At 43.0% G+C, this 20424-nt stretch overlaps 1 protein-coding gene across 3 annotated transcripts in view; it reads right to left on the bottom strand.

Annotated features, from left to right (window-relative positions):
* The window catches only part of FAT3 (FAT atypical cadherin 3), a 574942-nt gene that overhangs the window by 145208 nt on the left and 409310 nt on the right, over positions 1-20424 (bottom strand). For all 3 annotated transcript variants that reach the window (XM_033431923.2, XM_049713303.1, XM_049713302.1), the window contains exons 4-5: positions 9206-9520; positions 6669-6879 (exon numbers count right to left, since the gene is read on the bottom strand). In XM_033431923.2, coding sequence (XP_033287814.1) covers positions 6669-6879; positions 9206-9520 — 526 coding nt within the window. The remainder of the gene's footprint in view (positions 1-6668; positions 6880-9205; positions 9521-20424) is intronic.

The raw sequence follows: 20424 nt of genomic DNA, 5'->3' as shown, positions 1-20424 counted from the left end.
GAGGGTCAATTATTTTGGAAAGTGAAAATTTGTAGGTCAAAGTAAAATAGAAACTACACTAACTATAAGCCTTTAATTTGCTCCAGTTTGAAGACAAATAAAAATGAAATTTAGAGAACACACAAGCAAAGATTTCCAGTTTCAGTTACTGTTTCCATGGGGCAACTCTATTTCCTCTCCCTCACTGCCCTAGAGTCACATTTTCCTCGGGGCCTTCCCTATACAGAAATACATCATCGTTTCATGTGCTTAGTGGCATAAAATTTACATATTTTACATATGGCATATAGATTGTGTACCTTCTTATTAGTCATTTTTTGTATCAAAAAACATTTTTGGCTACTTTTATGGTGGTGTTTTTTAATTTTTATTTTATGTTGGAGTATAGTTGAGTAACAATGTTGTGTTAGTTTCAGGTGTACAGCAAAGTGATTCAGTTATACATATACATGTACCTATTCTTTTTCAAATTCTTTTCCCATTTAGGTTATTGGAGAACACTGGGCAGAGCACAGGGAACTCTCCTCAATATGGTAGTGATTTTTTACAGTTTTCTCTCCTCCTGCCTGTGTGTGTGTGTGTGTGTGTGTGTGTGTGTGTGTGTGTGTGTGTGTATCTCCCCCATTCACCTTTACTGTTTCAAATACTCTAGAACAGAAAAGTTGAAAGGGGCAGGGGAGATAGACAAAGAAAGCCTGTGAGTGTCTTTCCATCCATCAATAAGGCTAGCAGCCTCTGATACTCACTTCCAGGGCTTTAGCTCCTAGTTAAACCAAGATTTCATGTAAAACCAGGTTCCCCAAATCTTCCCTGAGTTTTAAAATGAATTTCTGACAAGGGATACAGAATCTGGACCAGCAGTTCACCATCAACCCTCCCGCAATTTCATAACCTACCACTTAAGCCTCCCATTTCATGAACGACTCCATCTCTCTCCCCCAGGCCTCAGTTTTCAGGCTCCCTTTTAGCCTGAAAGGTTATTTCATTTTGTAGGAACCCATGTCCAATTCATCTGGGGTAAGAATATTAAATGGAAGGAGTCTGCTTTCACTAGCAGCATTCTGTTTAAAGAAGATGTGCTTCCTCAGAGCCAGTAACAACATGCAAAGCCAGAGTGTGCTGGGGCAGCAGCGCTGGGCTAAACAAAGGGTGGGGAGGAGGGAGGACACTGCGGAGCTGGTCTGATTTCAACAAAGTGGGGAATTAAGAGAAGTCACAGCCTGAGCGTTGCTGCAGGGGTGTGAGGCAGAGATGGTTAAAAGCGAGGTTGTGAACAGCCCACATAACAGAGAATTCATGTCAGGGACATTTCTCTTTGACCATTTTTGGTCAAGACGGGTGTTAAGGAGTAAACAAAGAGCACGAGAGAGGCGTGTTGGATTTCTATTGGATTCTAAAGTTAAACATTGCAAGTCGGAGTGTCCCAAAAAGCTTTAAAAATGGGACAGGAATGAAACTACTTTGAGCCAGCAGCTACTGCTGGAATATACCGGGCAGCAGGGTGTTGGGCCATGATTTAGTTAAGCTTTTCTTTAAAGAATCACCATCTCTCCATAATGAGATCCAATGCTGACTATCTCACAGCTTTCCCTTTAGAGAAGCTTCCGGGCCTCTCCCCTAGCTATGATTCCAATCCACTCTACGTGCGATGGTAAAAATACCAACCAAAATCATCTAGTAGTCACCAAGGGAGACGAGCTATGGGAGAAGCTTCCAAAACACTGAGCCGCTGAATCTCAATGAATTACAGGAGTTGTTCGCAAGCTGTTCATTCAAGTTCAGCATGTACACCTAACTTAAGGAAAAATGCTAAACACCATTTCTATGGCTTGATCATGAATAATTTTCTGCCTTGGAATGAAGCAAGCACAGTACGGGGCTAAAACGGATATTTACATGGAAGGCAGGAGATGCAGGCTGGAGGTGGGAAACAGTGGTAGGAAGGAAAATCATGTCTGGAATCTGGTTTGAAATTCATTTTCTTACAAACGATAATATCCGAAGCTGTTTTAGGCTTTTTATTATTTTCCTAAAGTCTCTTCAGGTGTGTTCCTATGGACCACATTGTTGCTATGGAGAAAAGAGAGGCATGTTCGGGATCCAATTAGAAGAAATGATGTCAACTGATGACTCTGAGCAAGCGTCATCGTGATGGAGGAAGAGCTGTATTAAAAATGGGACACAGACATGGCTTCACTTGGGAGGGGTGTGGGGGAGTTTTGTGATAAAGAAATCTGGCCACGAGGTTAGAGAAGACCCAGAGAGATGAAGTGCTAGTCAGGGTACCATCAAAGACTTTACCTTGCCTATTTGATGGAACCCTATTAAGGGATGGCTCCATTAGGGACAAGGTTGTCTAAGGACAGGTATAAGCTTATGAGACAGAAGCAGTCAAGAACCCAAATTCCGCAGGAACCTATGACAAACTAAGGGCCCAGGCAGTCCTTCTGAACTTGCAACACAGAAATGTATTTCTGCTAGAGCTGGACCCATGTGTTCCCTTGTACCATCAGAGGATTATTTTCAAAGAACAGCCTTTCTCTCCTCTACATATTGGGTGAGGCAAATGAACAGAGATATTTTAAGTGCTTACTGTCTACAAGGAAAACAGTTTTTCTAGTCTAAGTCAGGGGAAAAGCTAGAAAAGTGGGTGGTAGCCTCCCCCATCAAACTGGAGGTAAAGAGGAATGGTTTCAAGTGTGTAATAACGGTGATCTCTACAATACAAATATTTGCCCGTGGGATAAGGATACAGGGACCAGATTGCACGCACATTAGAGAGTATGTAAATCAAGATGCTGCTGAGTTGAAATCATAGTCTCCTGAGAAGTGTGAAGATATGTGATAAAGCCACAAAGGATTGTGGGTTAGTTTTGTTCCCTTCATTTTCTTTCCCTTTTAACACAGGGAAGGAACATGCTGTGCAATGGGCTGTTTAACCACAGAACAGCTGAACTTTATAATGTTTCCTTTTAATTATAGCTTTCTTAACTCGGTTACAAGTGGGCTTCTGTTTCTGGAAGCTGAGGAGAGTCCAGCTCCGTAACATTGTAAGCAGTGGTCTCTTTGGAGGCACAAGAAAGTATCTGGCAGGTCCTTGTTGGCGGGATCTGGACTTGGGAACGAAATCTTGCTCTCGACATGGTTTTTGTGAATTCATATCACAGTGGGAGGAAAAGAAATGCAGTTAAACAAGATTCGGGCAGATTTCAAAATATGGAAATGAGGAGACAATACTCTCAGGGGAAAAGGCATGCTGGAACACTATTTCTGCTGATTTAATGAGAATTCATTAGTTATAGCATTTGTAAGCTATAACTGTTAGGCCGGGAGGTGGTATTGTCTGTAACCATAAGTGTCTGTATAGGTATCTATCCAGCTATAGTACACTGCTATGTTTCTTAAGTACTGAGAATCACTTTCCCTCTCTCTCCTCTATGTTAGCCTGGCCAGGGAAGATGTTTAGGTAAGGAGGAAGGGAAGAGACAGCAGAGAGTTTCAGTGGCCAAGGATAAACAAGCAAGAAAGCTTGAAAGTAAGAATGAAACATCTGAATATGATAAAGGAAACAATAGGTTTTTAGAGAAGGGGAAAGGTGGTGTCAGCAGGTTGAAAAAAATATGACTCTGTCAGATCAGAAAGGATTTTCAGGAGGGGGATTTTCTGGAAGGAGGACCATATCCATTCTGAGCGCAGCCAGCACCCGGGGAAAAGTTTGTAGTTTTGCCGTGAAATAAAGAGTTGACATTTTAATATGTTGGCTGGATGCGGGGATGGAAATAAAATCACGTTCTGTTTGAGCATCTGGCCCAGTAAGTTCAATTTTCAGGAGAAGCTTGACTAGATGTTACGAGATATACAGTGACATCTGTGATGGAAGTATCTACACTAGAGGAACAACCCGGTAGGTCTTCATTAAGAGAAGTACTTGTGTACTAAAACTGAGAGGATTCTATAAAAAGAGTATAGATTTAGGAATAAAGATGGAGAAACATGAAAACGGATAGCCATGTTTTTGATCATGATTCCTGGATATGGATTTGAAGCAGCCTAAAGGGACTCCTTCCAGTGAGGACTTTCATCTGTCAACTGCCCGTCTCTTCTTGGACCAGTCCTCATTTGGTCAAAGGTGCTGTGTTGCTCAGGCTGGGAATACAGTGGAAGGTCACACTGACTCTGGATGGGTCTCAGGGGGCATCAGTAGTGTTAACACATGGGCTGCCTGGGGCATCTCCATCGGTCACCATTGTTTATTCCACTCACCGTGGATGGACATCAAAAGAAGCATTGGCAGAAGGAAGGAATCAGGAGGAAAAGACCTTGACCTTAAGGGTTAACAATGAAGCTAAGATAAACACAAATGAAAATGTACACTAGCACTAATAATTCTGGCATGGAATTCATGCAAGTAAGGTTACATGTAGCACCACTAGGCATGCTTACCTATATACACCATACACACACATGCAGGGATGCTGAGGAATTGCAAAAGTGACTGGATAACTGGGGTCAGGTGGTTGGTCAGACGGAGCATCAGCAAAAGCTGTGCTTGCAAGATTTCTGACAAGAAGTGCAAACAAGGGCATCCTGGGGTGGGTGGGATGTGCTGCACGTCAGGAGGTTGCATGCATGCATCACACAGGGAGAGAAGCAGTGCTGTCAGGCTGTAGAGGTGCTTGCAAACTGGAGCGTCAGGGGAGGAGGGAGATGAAATGGTGGCTGATGGCAGAGGGCAACTCCTCTCACATCTCGGGACAGCATGGCAGGAGCCCTGCAGCCTGTTGGCTTTCCACTGTACTCTTCCTCAAGTTATTTAAAAGAAGTCATGATTGCACCAGGGACACATTGAGACTGAGATGCATCTTCTGTGACTGACTGAGGGTGGTTCTGAAGGAATCACCAAAGGTGACAGCACAGACAACCAGACGATGCATAGGTGTGACCCTCTGTTTCACAAAGAAAGAAGACACTGCATTGGATAATAACTTAATGACCTGAAAATGACTGAGAAGATACAGAAGCGGAGACATCTTTAATGGATCAGAAGAGGTTCCATTTCAAATGCGTTAAGTGGAAATGAAGACGGAGTTGAAAGCTTGGGGATGAGGATGGTCATGTACAGGGATGGTGTGATTAATGCCCATTAAGTAAAACACAGATGTTCTACTGGCATTCCATAAAATGAAATAGGCAGAAAACAAGTCCTTTCTTTTGGGGAGTTCAGAGGACCCTCTACTGAAGTTTGACTGGGGGCCATGGGGCGTTCTTTTTCTGTGCTTCATTGAAACAGATGTGGAATGTTCTAAATGCTTTCCCCAGACCCAGCCATTCCTGGGAAGAGAGGCAGGTTCCTACCCATCCTATCCAAGCAGTGACATGTGGAAGGAAATGATTCCCCCAGACCAGCTCTCTAGATTCGCTGCCTTCCACGGAGAACCGCGGGAAGTCAGCTCCAGCTCGACGCAGTGTCAGATCCAGGGCTGACGCACGCTCTCTCCCCTCGTTTTGTTTCCTGGCCCTCAGCACTTATTTCCTCTCCACTGCCTCTCACTGCCTGGTTGTGGAGGGCAGTGGTGCTGTTTTGCCCTCTCTTTTTGTAGCCTTGCGTGCTTGCTTGCTTTCTTTCAAGGAATTTAAAGGTTGGCTTCCAAGGTCTATCCTGCCTGCATCCATCTGCTTTCTGTATTCGGTTCTCACGGGAAGCTCTCCCTGGCTATATATCTAGGCTGCATTTCCTGCTCTTCCTATTGTGGACAGCAGCCAGGGACTCTCCTGGTGGGGCCTTCTGGTCTACGAATGGCACTCCTGCTGCAAAACCGAGGGGTTGGGATCTACTTGAATTTAATTTTCAATTGGAAAAGGCCCAGTTAAAGCAACCTACAAAAAGATCAAAACAAAACAACAAAAAGCCCACATACCTCAAAACCAAAGAACAAAAAATTTTTTTAAGAAATCAAAACAACCTCCCACCCCTGCCCCAAATCCAAACCCATCAAACCTCAAACAAAGGAGTCACTGGATACGAGTAATGCAATAGCTGTTAGAGGCATGTATGAAATTTGTGGGCTGCACTTCAGCCTGTCACAGGCAGTTATGAAAGATGTAATTTAATTTGCTTAAAAAAAAAAACCCGTAAAAGGCAGATTGGATAGCTGTATTTTAGCAAATGTGTTTGCACTAAGGGTACCTTCTGTTGAACAGTTCTGCCCACAAGCTGTCTGTAGAATATAGAACATCTCTCGAGCATGCTTGCCACCTTGAAGCAGGGCAGTCGGGAGCAGAAAAAAAAAAAAGAACAGAATGCAGAAAAAGGTGAAGAAAAAGAGAGAAATGAAGGACAGCAAGTCCAGTACCATCAATACATTTAGAAATGAGATTAGCCAAGTGCGACAATAGAATTTAAATGACACACAGAAAGACATTAAGATTGCAGTAAATAACGTACTATGGAAAATCCAGCCAGAGAGCACTTTCTGTTCAGCTTAGCTACAGAGTCAGAATGAAAGCACAGGTCGATTATTCATTTTACTGGCTCTTTTGCATTCCAGCACTATATATCTTTTAATCTTAGTGCTAATCGTTGTGTTTTTTGTTTGTTTGTTTTGTTAGTTGCTCTGAACAGTCAATGATTACATTGCCCAGTACTGCTCTGGAGGACTCGAACTTACCAACGATGTCAAACCACAGGGGGGTGTTAGCTGGCTGCACAGACACCACCCCTACAATCTCGGTGACTCTATCGCTTTCCATGACTGTAAAGTTATAAAATGGCTCATCGAAGGTCAACGGTACAGGTGAAGGAGGTGGTTTCTTAATCCATTCAATGTGGAGGCGGGCCGTGGAGGACTTCTGAGGGCGCCCATTGTCCACTGCCTTTATCTACTCACACACGGAGAGAACAGAAAACTGTCTTAGAGCCCGGATCCTGGTGGAAGTCTCGATCTGTCACTCATATGTTGTTGGGCTGAGAGTCCTTCCTTATCACAGGGCCAGCAAGGGGAAGAAGACAATGGAGATCTGAAGAGAATGGGCTCAGGAATTGGGGAAAACAACTTGGTCACGTAGGGGACCCACACCACATCTGCCAGAAGGTGATTTGAATCACTGCCAACCTTGCAGATGTGGAAAACTTGAAAAATAAATGGTGCACTTACAAATTTTAGTGTTTTACGGACACGAATGATAGTTACATGAGTAGCAAGAGCTAATTTGATTCCTTATACCTCTGGTGGTAGTGTTGGAAAGGGAACAAAGTGCATCACATAGACACATAGAATTGTCACATAGGATTCCAGGAGGATAATGGGAGGGGGTGTGGGAAAGGCATCAGCCTTGCAAAATTCGTCTCAGAGGCCCTTCAGTTACGCTAACTCTGAAGAGGTGAAAGAGACCTCTCTTGGTGGAAACATGGGCTCCTCGAGCCAGTGGGGTAAGGAAGAGGGTGTTAATGACTCTTCTTTATGGTCTGATATAAGGACTGAGTAAAGCATGTTTCCTTGCTCAGATATGCAGGGTTAACAGCTGTGGTGTCCTGGATTTAAATGTGTGTGTTGGGTGGGGTGGGGGGGAATGAAGTTAAGTCCGACAAGCAGACATCAATGACAGAAATTTAAAAATCAAAATAAAAAAATGGATTTAAAAATATTACATCAGTAAAAACATTTTTAGGTGCATAGCTAATAGCTATAGCCTTTAAAAACAGTGACAACTCATAGCTCCCTAATGCTATGTTCATGGATGAACACTCTGCCCCAGAAAATTCCTGTGAGATGAAGGACGCTTGAAGGTAGATGTCTTAGGTAGGGTTTCCTAGGAGAAGAGTCTGAGATAGGGATTTGTGCACAAATGGTTTCAGGAGGAAGTGTTCCCAGGAGAAAGGGAGTGAAGAAAGCAGGATGGATGGGGAAGATGCTAAGCAAGGGTGTGGTCTCAGCTGAAGTCTAACTTCAGCCTGATCCCAAAGGGAGCTCTGAATAATTGTATCAAAGTGTTGGATCCACCTGGAGGCAAGGAGGTTGGACTTTTATATCTGGTATCAGTTAGTAGTTATTGGCTGTGGGCTGCTGGGCTGGGGTAGGAGTGTGGAACCTCTTGGGCCAAAAAGTTCAGCCAAGGATGACCCTCTGGAGAAGGGGGCAGCTGTGAGCCCTTAGCAGCCAACACTCACAACAGTTGGGGGATGTCTGCACCAGCCTGATAACGGGGATCTGGACAGGGTACCAACAGTATCCACTGCAATCCATCCAGTCCTCAAAGATTCCCATTGGCAAGTCTCACACAGCTGCAACAGCACATATTACATGAGAGCTGCTAATGGTAGAAACAGGGCTGTTTTTTATTATTATTGTTATTTTCTTTTCTCTGCCCACTCTTCTGGATACATTACTGAGCAGGGAAAGGAATCCAACTCCAGACCATAGGAGTAACAAAGATAAATAAATGCACTCTGACTATCCTTTAAAATAATAAAGGATTGACCATTCACAGTGGACAAGGCTGAAGACTAAGAGAAGGATGGAAGATGGTGCTAACTCTTGACAGTTGTTGAGACCCTGGGAAGTGCCCAACACCTGTGAGGCTGAGCAGTCCCCCTTTGGGCATAGGCATTACAAGTCTAAAGTGGTTAGGGGTGGGGAGTGCAGGCTGGCACCTTAGGTATGGGAGTTTAAGCCTCTATTTGAGATGGTGCTCATGTTTGTTTTTATTTTTAATTTTCTAACAATGAAAAATTTAGTCATTTTTTACTTAAGTTTCTTCACTTTTTACGGAATGAGCCTAGCTATGATTTGTGTCTCACAATTTATACAGCTAAATTCATGTTCTAACCCATTGTCAACAATTATAAGAGTTGTTTTCTTTGGGAGATTTTCAGGACATAATGAGTGGTGGGAAGGTTATGTCACTCTGCTATTCCCCTCCCCTCAGTTTACATCTATGCTCAGTACCTTGAAGTGATCTGGGGCCACAGGAAGTGTAATTGAGTAAATGATGGAGCAGGCTGTGTACTGGGAATGGGGAGTTTGGCTGATAGGACACAACCAAAGGAAACGGCCTCATTAAGAATACCACTGAAACAGAAAGTAGCCTTCCACTGTTGTGTGGCTGCACTTTTTACCCCAGAGATTTTTTGCTTAAAAAATATACATGACTAAGGAAATAACTTCCTCCCCCGCATTAATGTTATTGAGGTTCAGAAAAATCTTACCGTTAGAATGTCATAACTCCCTGCTGTAAATTGCTTTCTGGAAGAAACCATGCCAGTCTTAGGGTCAATGAAGAACTTTCCATCATCATTCCCATCCACGATACTGTAGGAAATTTCTGCGTTGGGGCCCTCATCTCTATCAAATGCAAAAGCCCTATAAATGGGTTCTCCCCTCTTCTTCCGGTCACGTTCTGGCAGCTTGATCTGGTAGACCTTCTCTGGGAACTGGGGCTTGTTGTCATTTTCATCCAAAACCTGAACCACCACCCAAATGGTTGACTGTTTTGGAGAGAAACCACCATCTGTCACAGTCACCTGAGTTTTGAAAGAGAAAGCATTTTACAATTAGAAAAGAGAAAAACGTTTTTCGCCACTCTTTCCCCTGCCACCCCATGAAAGGTCTATTCTGTGCCTTAGGGCATCTCAACTTCTCTTATTCCTGTAGCTCATGTCAAATGCATAACTCTTCATAGTTCATCCATAAAAGCAGGGAAGGCCCTAAATCCAGTCATGGAAATCATTGCTGAAAGGGCAGGAAGGAGGCAAGGCTCTTATTGTGGTGTGGAGTGGAGAGGGAGAAGAAATAGGATTGACTTTATGAAATGTGTCAGGTGATATAGCTGCAGTAGACTTAAAATATGCTCCCCTCAACAGACACAAAAAACAATATAACCTTTATTATATGTTAACCCATGGGTATTTCATCTAATTCTTGGGAACTGCTATGAGCATTCGAATTCCTTCAGTATTCATGTTCCTTTCTTTCTTTTCCATCTTCCTGTAAAAATTGTGATTTTTACATTGTCACCGAACAAAAGGAAAACTCTGATGTATACTTCACAATTTTAATGGCTGGTTGTAAGCACCTTTGACAGTTAAAATATGTTTTTAACAGTCACAATATAATTTTTTTCCTCTATGGGAAGTGGGGGGGATGGCCAACCCCTTTCCATATCTGAGATGCTATTCTTATGCGTGTCTGTGAAAATTGACAGAAGAGAGAAAAGAAGAATATGTAGATAAGGAATTTGCATGGCAGATATAAAATGTCTTTGAGTCTTAGTGTGAATAATCTTCTTCTTGGTCATAGTGATGATGATTATTATCATATTAATACTTAATATGCAGATGGGGCCATATAAGCACTCTTCCACGTACTATCTCATTCATTTTCCAAAAACACTCTCCTCAGTAAGTGGGGCAGTTTTGTTTACTCGCATTTTGCAGGTGAGAAAACAGAGGCTTGAGGTCTCATTGTTATGAAGCCGAAAGTCAGGTATTGAACTTTTGGCAATTCTTGATATTGTGTTTAACCACAAAACCTAGAGGAACCTCTACTCAATCTTTAAATCATTACCTTGAATAAGACAGCTTATTACCTCAAAATACATATTTGGAGGCTGGAAGGAACATAAAGATGCACTCAGCATCAATAGGAGAAAAACAACAGTAAATTACAGCCTCTGGTCATCCAGTTTTCCACCTAATGAAGCAACCTGACAGGAAAAATGAAGGGAAAAAAAGGCCCAAAATGTGGAAAAACAAATTTATGGCTTTTTACAAAATGGAACTGCAATCTAGTTAGGTTTCTCTTACAAGCAGCTTAGGAGAATGGATTTAATAGACTTCAGATAAATTTTCGTAGGAGTTCTTGCTTTCTTTTAAAAATCCATCACCCTGATACCAAAACAAGACAAAGATACTACAAAAAAATAAAATTACAGACCAATCTCACTGATGAATATAGATGCAAAAATGCTCAACAAAATACTAGCAAACAGAATCCAACAACACATTAAAGGATCATACACCATGATCAAGTGGGATTTATCCCAGGGATGCAAGGATTCTTCAATATATGCAAATCAATCAATGTGATACACCATATTAACAAATTGAAGAATAAAAACTGTATGATCACCTCAATAGATGCAGAGAAAGCTTTTGACAAAATTCAACACAGATTTATGATAAAAACTCTCCAGAAAGTGGGCGTAGAGGGAACCTACCTCAACATAATAAAGGCCATATACGACAAACTCAAAGCAAACATCATTCTCAATGGTGAAAAACTGAAAGCATTGCCTCTAAGATCAGGAACAAGACAAGGATGTCCACTCTCGCCACTATTATTCAACATAGTTTTGGAAGTCTTAACCATGGCAATCAGAGAAGAAAAAGAAATAAAAGGAACACAAATTGGAAAAGAAGAAGTAAAACTGTCACTGTTTGCAGATGACCTGATACTATACATAGAGAATCCTAAAGATGCCACCAGAAAACTACTAGAGGTAATCAATGAATTTGGTAAAGCCGCAGGATACAAAATTAATGCACAGAAATCTCTTGCATTCCTATACACTAACGACAAAAGATCAGAAAAAGAAATTAAGGAAACAATCCCATTCACCACTTCAACAAAAAGAATTAAAAACCTAGGAATAAACCTACCTAAGGAGGTAAAAGACCTGTGCTCAGAAAACTATAAGACACTGATGAAAGAAATCAAAGATGACACAAACAGATGGAGAGATAAACCATGTTCTTGGATTAGAAGAATCAATAGTGTGAAAATGACTACACCACCCAAAGCAATCTACAGATTCAGTGCAATCCCTATCAAATTACCAATGGCATTTTTTACAGAACTAGAACAAAAAGTCTTAAAATGTGTATGGAGACACAAAAGACCCCGAATAGCCAAAACAATCTTGAGGGGAAAAAAAACAGAGCTGGAGGAATCAGACTCCCTGACTTTAGACTATACTACAAAGCTACAGTAATCAAGACAATATGATACTGGCACAAAAAACAGAAATATAGATCAATGGAACAGGAGAGAAAGCCCAGAGATAAACCCACATACCTATGGTCAACTAATCTATGACAAAGGAGGCAAGGATACACAGTGGAGAGAAGACAGTCTCTTCAATAAGTAGTGCTGGGAAAACTGGACAGCTACATGTAAAAGAATGAAATTAGAACACTCCCTAACACCATATACAAAAATAAACTAAAAACGGATTAAAGACTAAACGTAAGACTGGACACTACAGAACTCTTAGAGGAAAACATAGGAAGAACACTCTTTGACATAAATCACAGCAAGACCTTTTTTGACCCACCTCCTATAGTAATGGAAATAAAAACAAAAATAAACAAATGGGACCTAATGAAACTTAAAAGCTTTTGCACAGCAAAGGAAACTATAAATGAGATGTAAAGACAACCCTCAGAATGGGAGAAAATATTTGCAAACAAATCAACGGACAAAGGATTAATCTCCAAAATATATAAACAGCTCATGCAGCTCAATATTAAAAAACAAACAACCCAATCAAAAAATGGGCAGAAGACCTAAATAGACATTTCTCCAAAGAAGACATACAGATGGCCAAGAAGCACATGAAAAGCTGCTCAACATCACTAATTATTAGAGAAATGCAAATCAAAACTACCATGAGGTATCACCTCACACGGGTTAGAATGGGCATCATAAGAAAATCTATAAACAATAAATGCTGGAGAGGGTGTGGAGAAAAGGGAACCCTCTTGCACTGTTGGTGGGAATGTAAACTGATACAGCCACTATGGAGAACAGTATAGAGGTTCCTTAAAAAACTAAAAATAGAATTATCATATGAACCAGCAATCCCACTACTGGGCATATACCCTGAGAAAACCATAGTTCAAAAAGACACATGCGTGCTTCCCTGGTGGCACAGTGGTTGAGAGTCTGCCTGCTGATGCAGGGGACACGGGTTCGTATCCCGGTCTGGTAAGATTCCACATGCCGCAGAGTGGCTGGGCCCGTGAGCCATGGCCACTGAGCCTGTGCGTCCGGAGCCTGTGCTCCTCAATGGGAGAGGCCATGACAGTGAGAGGCCTGTGTACAGAAAAAAAAAAAAAAAAAAAAAGACACATACACCCCAGTGTTCATTGCAGCACTGTTTACAATAGCCAGGTCATGGAAGCAACCTACGTGTCCATCGACAGACAAATGGATAAAGAAGATGTGGTACATAAATAAAATGGAACATTACTCAACCATAAAAAGGAATGAAATTGGGTCATTTGTAGAGACGTGGATGGACCCAGACTGTCATACAGAGTGAAGTAAGTCAGAAAGAGAAAAACAAATATTGTATATTAATGCATATATGTGGAATCTAGAAAAATGGTACAGACGAACCGGTTTTCAGGGCAGAAATAGAGACACAGATGTAGAGAACAAACGCATGGACACCAAGGGGGGAAAGTGTGTGTGTGGGGGGGATGAACTGGGAGATTGGGATTGACATATATACACTAATATGTATGAAATAGATAACTAATAAGAACCTTCTGTGTAAAAAAAAGAAAAATCCATCCAGTTTCCTTCCAAGGTTATTTTCCCAATTGGTTTGTTATGTTTTACAAAAGAAACACGTCAGGCCATTAGGTGCCAAGGCTGGATTTTGACTCTTGAGCTAATTCTTGGACATGGTAATTTCTGGAGAGGCATGTTTTACTGCTGCTGCTGAACTAAAATGTTATACTCCCAGGTGAGCTGTGTTGACCAAAACATGTTGATTTCTTGGCTGCTCAACTCCTCTGCCTCTCTTTACTGCTTGAACGGCTCCTTTTCCAAATCCAGACAACTCTCGCTGTCTTTACCGTGCACAAAATCACCTCCTCATTGTTTGTCAACAAACTCCCTGCAGTGGGCTCCGAGGTGGAGCTCTGGGGCTGCCTCAGGGCCAGGTGGCTGCCAAGGAACAGAGAGGCCCTCCTGGCTGCAGTTCACTGCTCACCTGAGGCTTCTGCTGCTATAAAGATGCTTCCTTTCAGGGTTGACCTGGATTTAAAAACCCAGGTCCTCGAGGTCTCTGCTTATAGGCAGCGAAGGGTGGCAGCTGCAGAGGCTCATGAAGCAGCCTCCACGCATGAGATGGGAAGCAGGCACACCTACATCACCGCCTCACCCTGGGTACCAGCTCTCATGCTCCCCCAGGCCACGTGGGCATCCTTCAGGTGCTCCAACACAGTGTCTTCCATCTCAGGGCATTTGCACATGCCGTCCTCTCCCCCTCCCTTCACAGGATCTTGCCTACTCATCCTTTGGATCTAGCTGAAATGCCATTTCCTCAGAGACGCCTCCTTGACCTCACAGACCAAGCGCCGGCCCCCCACTCTCTCCACCTCCTGAATTATGTACTCTTAATTCACCCTATAGTTTTCTTTTGCAACACTTACGGTTGTGGAAATTAATTAAATACATGGTTCTCCACCAAGCTGATAGGCTGCATAAGGGCAAAAACAGATTTTGCCTTTTTGTTCACTGCTCTCACCTTTGTGTCAAGCCGTGCTCCATGTTTACTTATTTAATAAATTAGACTCTAACTCAGGTCCTATTTGGACAAGATCTTTAGCCAAAGCTGTCTCACCTTGTAAAGGCTTCGTAGATCATTCAAGGCCCTTTATGAAGTCACCCCAAGCTGCCTCTCCACCCATAACGCCTCCATTTCCTTACCCAAGGCTTTAACCACCACCTGTTTGCTGATCATTCCCCGATATGCACTCTTGTGTCTAAACCACGTTCCCTACCTCCAAGCCAATGCGTTCAACTATTTCCCAGGAATCTTCTCTGTGGACCTCTCACATGCACCCCAACCCCCCAAAAGTCACAGACAAATCATTATCCTCAAACCTCCTCCTTTTTCCATTTGTGTCGTCTCAGTGACGACCACCCCCCCCCACATTCACTCACACACTGGTCTGCACCAGAATCCTGGGCATCCATCTAGTGTCCCTGTTCTAACTATCCACATCCAAGCAAATGTGAAGGCCAGCAGGCATCTCTCACGTGCACCCCTCATGCCAACCTCTTCTGCCATACTGCCCTGGGACAGGCCTCATTTGCATCTTGCTTGGACTCCCACAGGGGCCTCCTGGTCTCCCAGCCTCTAGCCTTCACCTTTGTTGTAAGGCGTTATTTCTTCCTCAAAAATCTGATCATGTCACTGACCTGCACAGCATTTTTTCAGGGGCTCCTTGAGGCTGAGGATCTGGCCTGCCTTGATTCTCAACATGTGCTACCTGCCCCTTTCCACCCTCCATGCTCAGCTACACGGTGAGCCTGGGGGGTCCTGAGTATGCCATGCTCTTACACCTCCATTCCTCTGCATAGCTGTTTGTTTCCATAGAAGGCCTTCTTTTGGGAATACGCCTGACTCATTCCAGAAGCTTGAATTCAAACACTCCTTCTGCGAAGCCATTCCTGCCTCCTGCAGACTGCTGTAGACGCCCTCACCTTGTTCCCACTCCACTACGTGCATAGTTCCAGGACGCTAATTATCATCTTACAATTTTTTGTGTCTGTTTGCTTGTTGGTCTGCGCTCAATCCTTCCAGACCATGAGCAACTTGAGGTCAGGAACCATCTCATTCCTTGTTCTGTTCTGACACCTGGGACAGTTCTAAGTGCCAAATACATGTTGTTGAGTGAAACTGAGAATTAATCTACCCCAAACTCTTCCCTATGATAATAAATGGAGAGAACATTCAGACAGTGAAGGGTCTCTGCTTCTTTACCTGTAGGAAATGAAGAGACTGATAATGTAAGATCTCCCAAGTGCTTTATGATTCTCTGAATGGGGGTCAGGTAGAGGTAGGCACAATTTTAACTGTGCACTCTGGGGTTCATACCCATCTTGCGTCACTGAGGACATTGCCGATCCCATGATTACTCATAACGATTTCTAGCTACTTCCAAAACTGTGCTTGACACTGTGGACACTTGTCTACAGTTTACTCAAATGATCTATTTGTGTGTTGGCTCCTTCAGGACACTGTGAGCCACTCGAAGGTAGGAACCTTGTTTTCTTCATCTCTTTCCTGGAAACTAGTGTACTCTTGATAAACGTTTGCTGAACTGAACTAACTCAAAGTCTTAAGGTCCGTTATCACTCCTCTAGACCCACTCATGTCTCCAGCCATGTTGGTACCTGGAATATTAATTGTTGACAATTCCGTCAGCTCCTCAGACTTCACACTTCATGCTGCCCTAGACCTCAGCCCATCACGTGGAATTAGCCTATATGGAAGGAGGAATAGCACTGGAGACCTAAGCCAAACTGAGATGAATCCCCATTATCTCCTCCTCTGCATCATTTTTCATTAATGATGCAAGGAATTAGCCATTGTTTAGAAACTATCCATGTGTCCTCTCACTCTGCCACCCTAACCTAGATTTTCTGTTCTCATCATTGATCAATAGTCAGTGGCTTGGCAATTAATCAACGTTCTGAAAGATTAATTTCTTTAGTTATTTACAGCTAACAAAAGGAACCAGAAATAACACAGTACCCCTGAAAGGACAGCACAGCCCGTTTCACTTTTCTATGATACCCTTGTGGTCTGTGAATACCAGGCAGAGCCAGAAGGCAATCAGCATGGCCCAATGCATTATGAGGACAAAATTACAAAGAGGAACCTGTTGTTAAGTCTATCCATGGAAGATGCAAGAGCTTTATAGGACCAAAAATGCGTGAACGTTGAGAATTCTGGAGTTATGGCAGCTGTTGGAAGGCCATGTTTCTCAATCATTGAAACTGCCTGATGTATTTATTTTAGTTTTACCTCTCCATGTAGTAGAATATAAGTACATAAGCTGCCTGAGAGCCGAGACCTTGTGTTTCGTCCACTGCCTTGTTCCCAGTGATTACAAGAGTGTCTGAGAATATATTCAATATGTCTAAGATGAAGAGTTCAATTCTGTCATTCTCTTCAGCCCTTAATTTACCAAAAATGGCTATTTCCAGGCCACTAACCACTGGACTGCCAGGGAATTCCCCTATATTTAAAATGATAAACCTCTCTTCAGGAATTACATATCTCCCCCCCTGCTCCACTTTATATTTGCCTTTGACACTTTATATCATCTGAAATATTATATACACTTCACATATAAGCTTGTTCATTGCATGTCTCCCTCTTTAAGACTATGAGCTCTGTATATGCATGGATTTTCATCTCTTTTGTTCACAGATATTTCCTGAGCATCTACAACAGTGGATGTAATAAGCATTCAATAAATATTTGTTAAATGAATTAATAAAATATTCATCCAGTGCCTTCTTGGTACAAAACTCTTTTCTAGGCAAATTGGGACATTAACCAACCAACCAACCAACCAACCAGCGAGCATGGATTCCTATCAAATTTACCCCTCCCCCATGCCCCAAATCCTCTGCAATGTTCCCGACCTGCAATCATCTGGCCTTAATTTAGATATTTTCAATAAGAAGAACTAATCCCTTATGAAGCAGTCTACTTGTTGTTTGATAGGTTCAATCTTCCCAAAGTTCTTCTTCTTATTGAACCTGTTTCTATCTACCAATTCTTAGCCTAGAGTGACTGTAGCTTCCTATAGACTACTTCTACTCTTTGTAACTCTACAGAAAAACTCAAATTCCTCTCCCACATTGTCCCAGGTATCTACTGCTGAGTAACCCCAAATTAGGTGGCTTAAGATAACCATAATCTTTTTATTAACTCTCCTTGTTCTAGGGGTTGAATGGAGCAGTTCTTGTATGGAATCTTTCATGCAATTCAAGTCATAGGTATCTGGGCCTGTGGTCATCAAACAAGTCTTTTGGTTGATGGTGGCCACTGGCTGGGACCTCAGCTGGGGCTGAGGTCAACGGGCCCAATATCTACAAGTAGCCTCTTTGTGTGGCCTGTGCTTCCTCACAGCATGGTGGCTGGGTTCTGAGGAAAAGCCCTAAAGGACAGGAAGTGGCAGGTGCCAGTTTCTTAGGGCTTGAACCAGACACTGGCACAGCAGCACTTGATCCATATTCTGTTGGCCAGCAGTCGCAGAGTCCAGATTCAAGAGGTGGGGTCATAAACCCCACCTCTAGATGAGAAGAGGGTCAAGTAATTTGGGAGCTATATTTTAAAACTACTATACTCATAAATCCTTAAGGATATTTGAGAATCCACACCCCAGACTGAAAAAATTCTAATTCATATAATGTTCTCTCAGGTCATTCATTATGTATAATGAACTGCTATTCATTATACTGGTTGCCTCTGTCAGGATGTTTTCTTATATACCAGCTTCCTTCTTAAAATACGATGGCCAGGACAAAACAATAGCATATCAACCTTACTCAGACTTGTGTAAATTGCTGTAGTCTTAGAGACAATCTCAAGTCCATTTATTCAGCTCATGACTCTACTTATATTGAGTGGCAGTCCTGTCACACAGCTCTGTGACATGATTGAATTAAACCATTTAGGTCTTTTTCTTATGAGAAGCACTAAACTATAAGTGTGTGGTTTCCTTCTGAAGGCCAAAGTACAGGATTTTACATTCATTCCTATTCAATTTCATCTTACTGGAGGTTTTGGCTCCCTATCCTAGGTTACTGGGATAATCCTAACGATGACAGGAAGCAGGTATCAAAAGCTTACTAGGGGGCTTCCCTGGTGGCGAAGTGGTTGGGAGTCTGCCTGCCGATGCACGGGACACGGGTTCGTGCCCCGGTCCGGGAAGATCCCACATGCCGCGGAGCGGCTGGGCCCGTGAGCCATGGCCACTGAGCCTGCGCATCCGGAGCCTGTGCTCCGTAACAGGAGAGGCCGCGGCAGTGAGAGGCCCGCGTACTGCAAAGTTCAAACAATCTCATGAGATAGGTACTACTATTACAAGCCATTTGATAGACAAAGCAACTCAATTTATGGACTTGTCCAAGGTCACACTGCTCATCGTGGCAAGGCCTTGTTTTATTCCTAGCTGCTTGATTTTAAACCACGGATCAGCACACTACAGGCCAAATCTATCTGGACACTTGTTTTTGTAAATAAAGTTTTATTGGGTTGCAGCCACACCCATTCATACCATCTATGAACATGTTATCTATGACTGTTTTCCTGCTTTAAAGGGGTAGTTGAGTACTTGAAGTAGAGATTGTATGGGCCACAGAGCCTAAAATATTTGTTATTTGGTTCTTTACAGAAAAGTTTGCCACGATCTCTCTTCTAAACCTTGTGTTCCGCTGCCTCTTTGGTTACACGGATATCACTGACTGCATGTCTGCTTTGCTCGGTCCTCTGTGTGATCGTTTACATTAGCACGATTTTTCACAGGAACCCTGGAGACACTGCCATTTCTATTCTACAGCTGGAGACAATAAGACCCAGAAGCGATGTAACTTTTGCAAGGCCATTCAGCCAGTAAGACGGGACATGGGTTTGCACCCCAGTCAGCTTGGCGTCCCAGCTCCTGCTCTTTTCCCTATCCTGAGCAGCCCATCCCGTGTAGAAGCATCTGTTAACCATCTGTTTAAAATTCCCTCCCCAAGTGTGGCTTTGGATCAGCATCAAGCTCGTAGCTGTGCTTCTAGAGTCAAGCTTTTCCCTCCTTTGATAATTGGGATCATCTTCGTCTCCTGCCTTGTGGCACCCTTCCTGTTCTCAATTGCTGAAAGACTGCCACCAGGTCATGGGTCGTGGCTACAACTTCTTTCAGCTCTCCAAGACTTATTTAGCGCAGCTACACCTTCTCTTACTATTTTGTTACACGTCTACACCTTCAGCTCCCTCTTACAGAATTTGCCATGCCCTTCACCCTGATAAAGGCAGTGGGAGGAGGGAGGGTGAAACTGAGTGGTCCCCAGTGGCCATTTCTGTTATCTCTTACTCATCAGGCACTTAGTGTTTACTCTGTGCACACACTCTTCTAAGTCCTTAATAAATATTAACTCATTTATCCCTATATCAGTCCCAGAGGGAAGGTGGGATAATTATCCCCACACGGCAGATCAGAAAGAGGTTTAGTGGGACTTCCCTGGAGGTCCAGTGGTTAAGACTTCGCCTTCCAATGCAGGGGGTGCGGTTTCGGTCCCTGGTCGGGAAGCTAAGATCCCACATGCCTCGCAGCCAAAATGACAAAATATAAAACAGAAGCAACATTGTAACAAATTCAATAAAGACTTTAAAAATGGTCCACATCAAAGAAAAAGAAAAAAAAAAGAGGCTTAGAAAGTAAAGTGGATTCAACCTGGGCCAGGGTCTGTGCCCCTAACCACCACCCCATGCTCTCTCTCAGCTAAGTGCTCGTCCCAACTCCTTCCTGTGAACACGGTTGGAACATGCCCTTTCATTGGCCTCGGCACCATCGTTTCAGCTTTGAGCAAAGCTGGCAAGTCTATGGCACGTGGGCCCTGGCAGCTC

The sequence above is a fragment of the Orcinus orca genome, chromosome 8 (genome assembly GCF_937001465.1).
Source record: "Orcinus orca chromosome 8, mOrcOrc1.1, whole genome shotgun sequence".
NCBI classification, from domain to species: Eukaryota; Metazoa; Chordata; class Mammalia; order Artiodactyla; family Delphinidae; genus Orcinus; species Orcinus orca.
The sequence above is the reverse complement of the archived record's forward strand: the minus strand, read 5'-3'. Positions and strand labels throughout refer to the sequence as shown.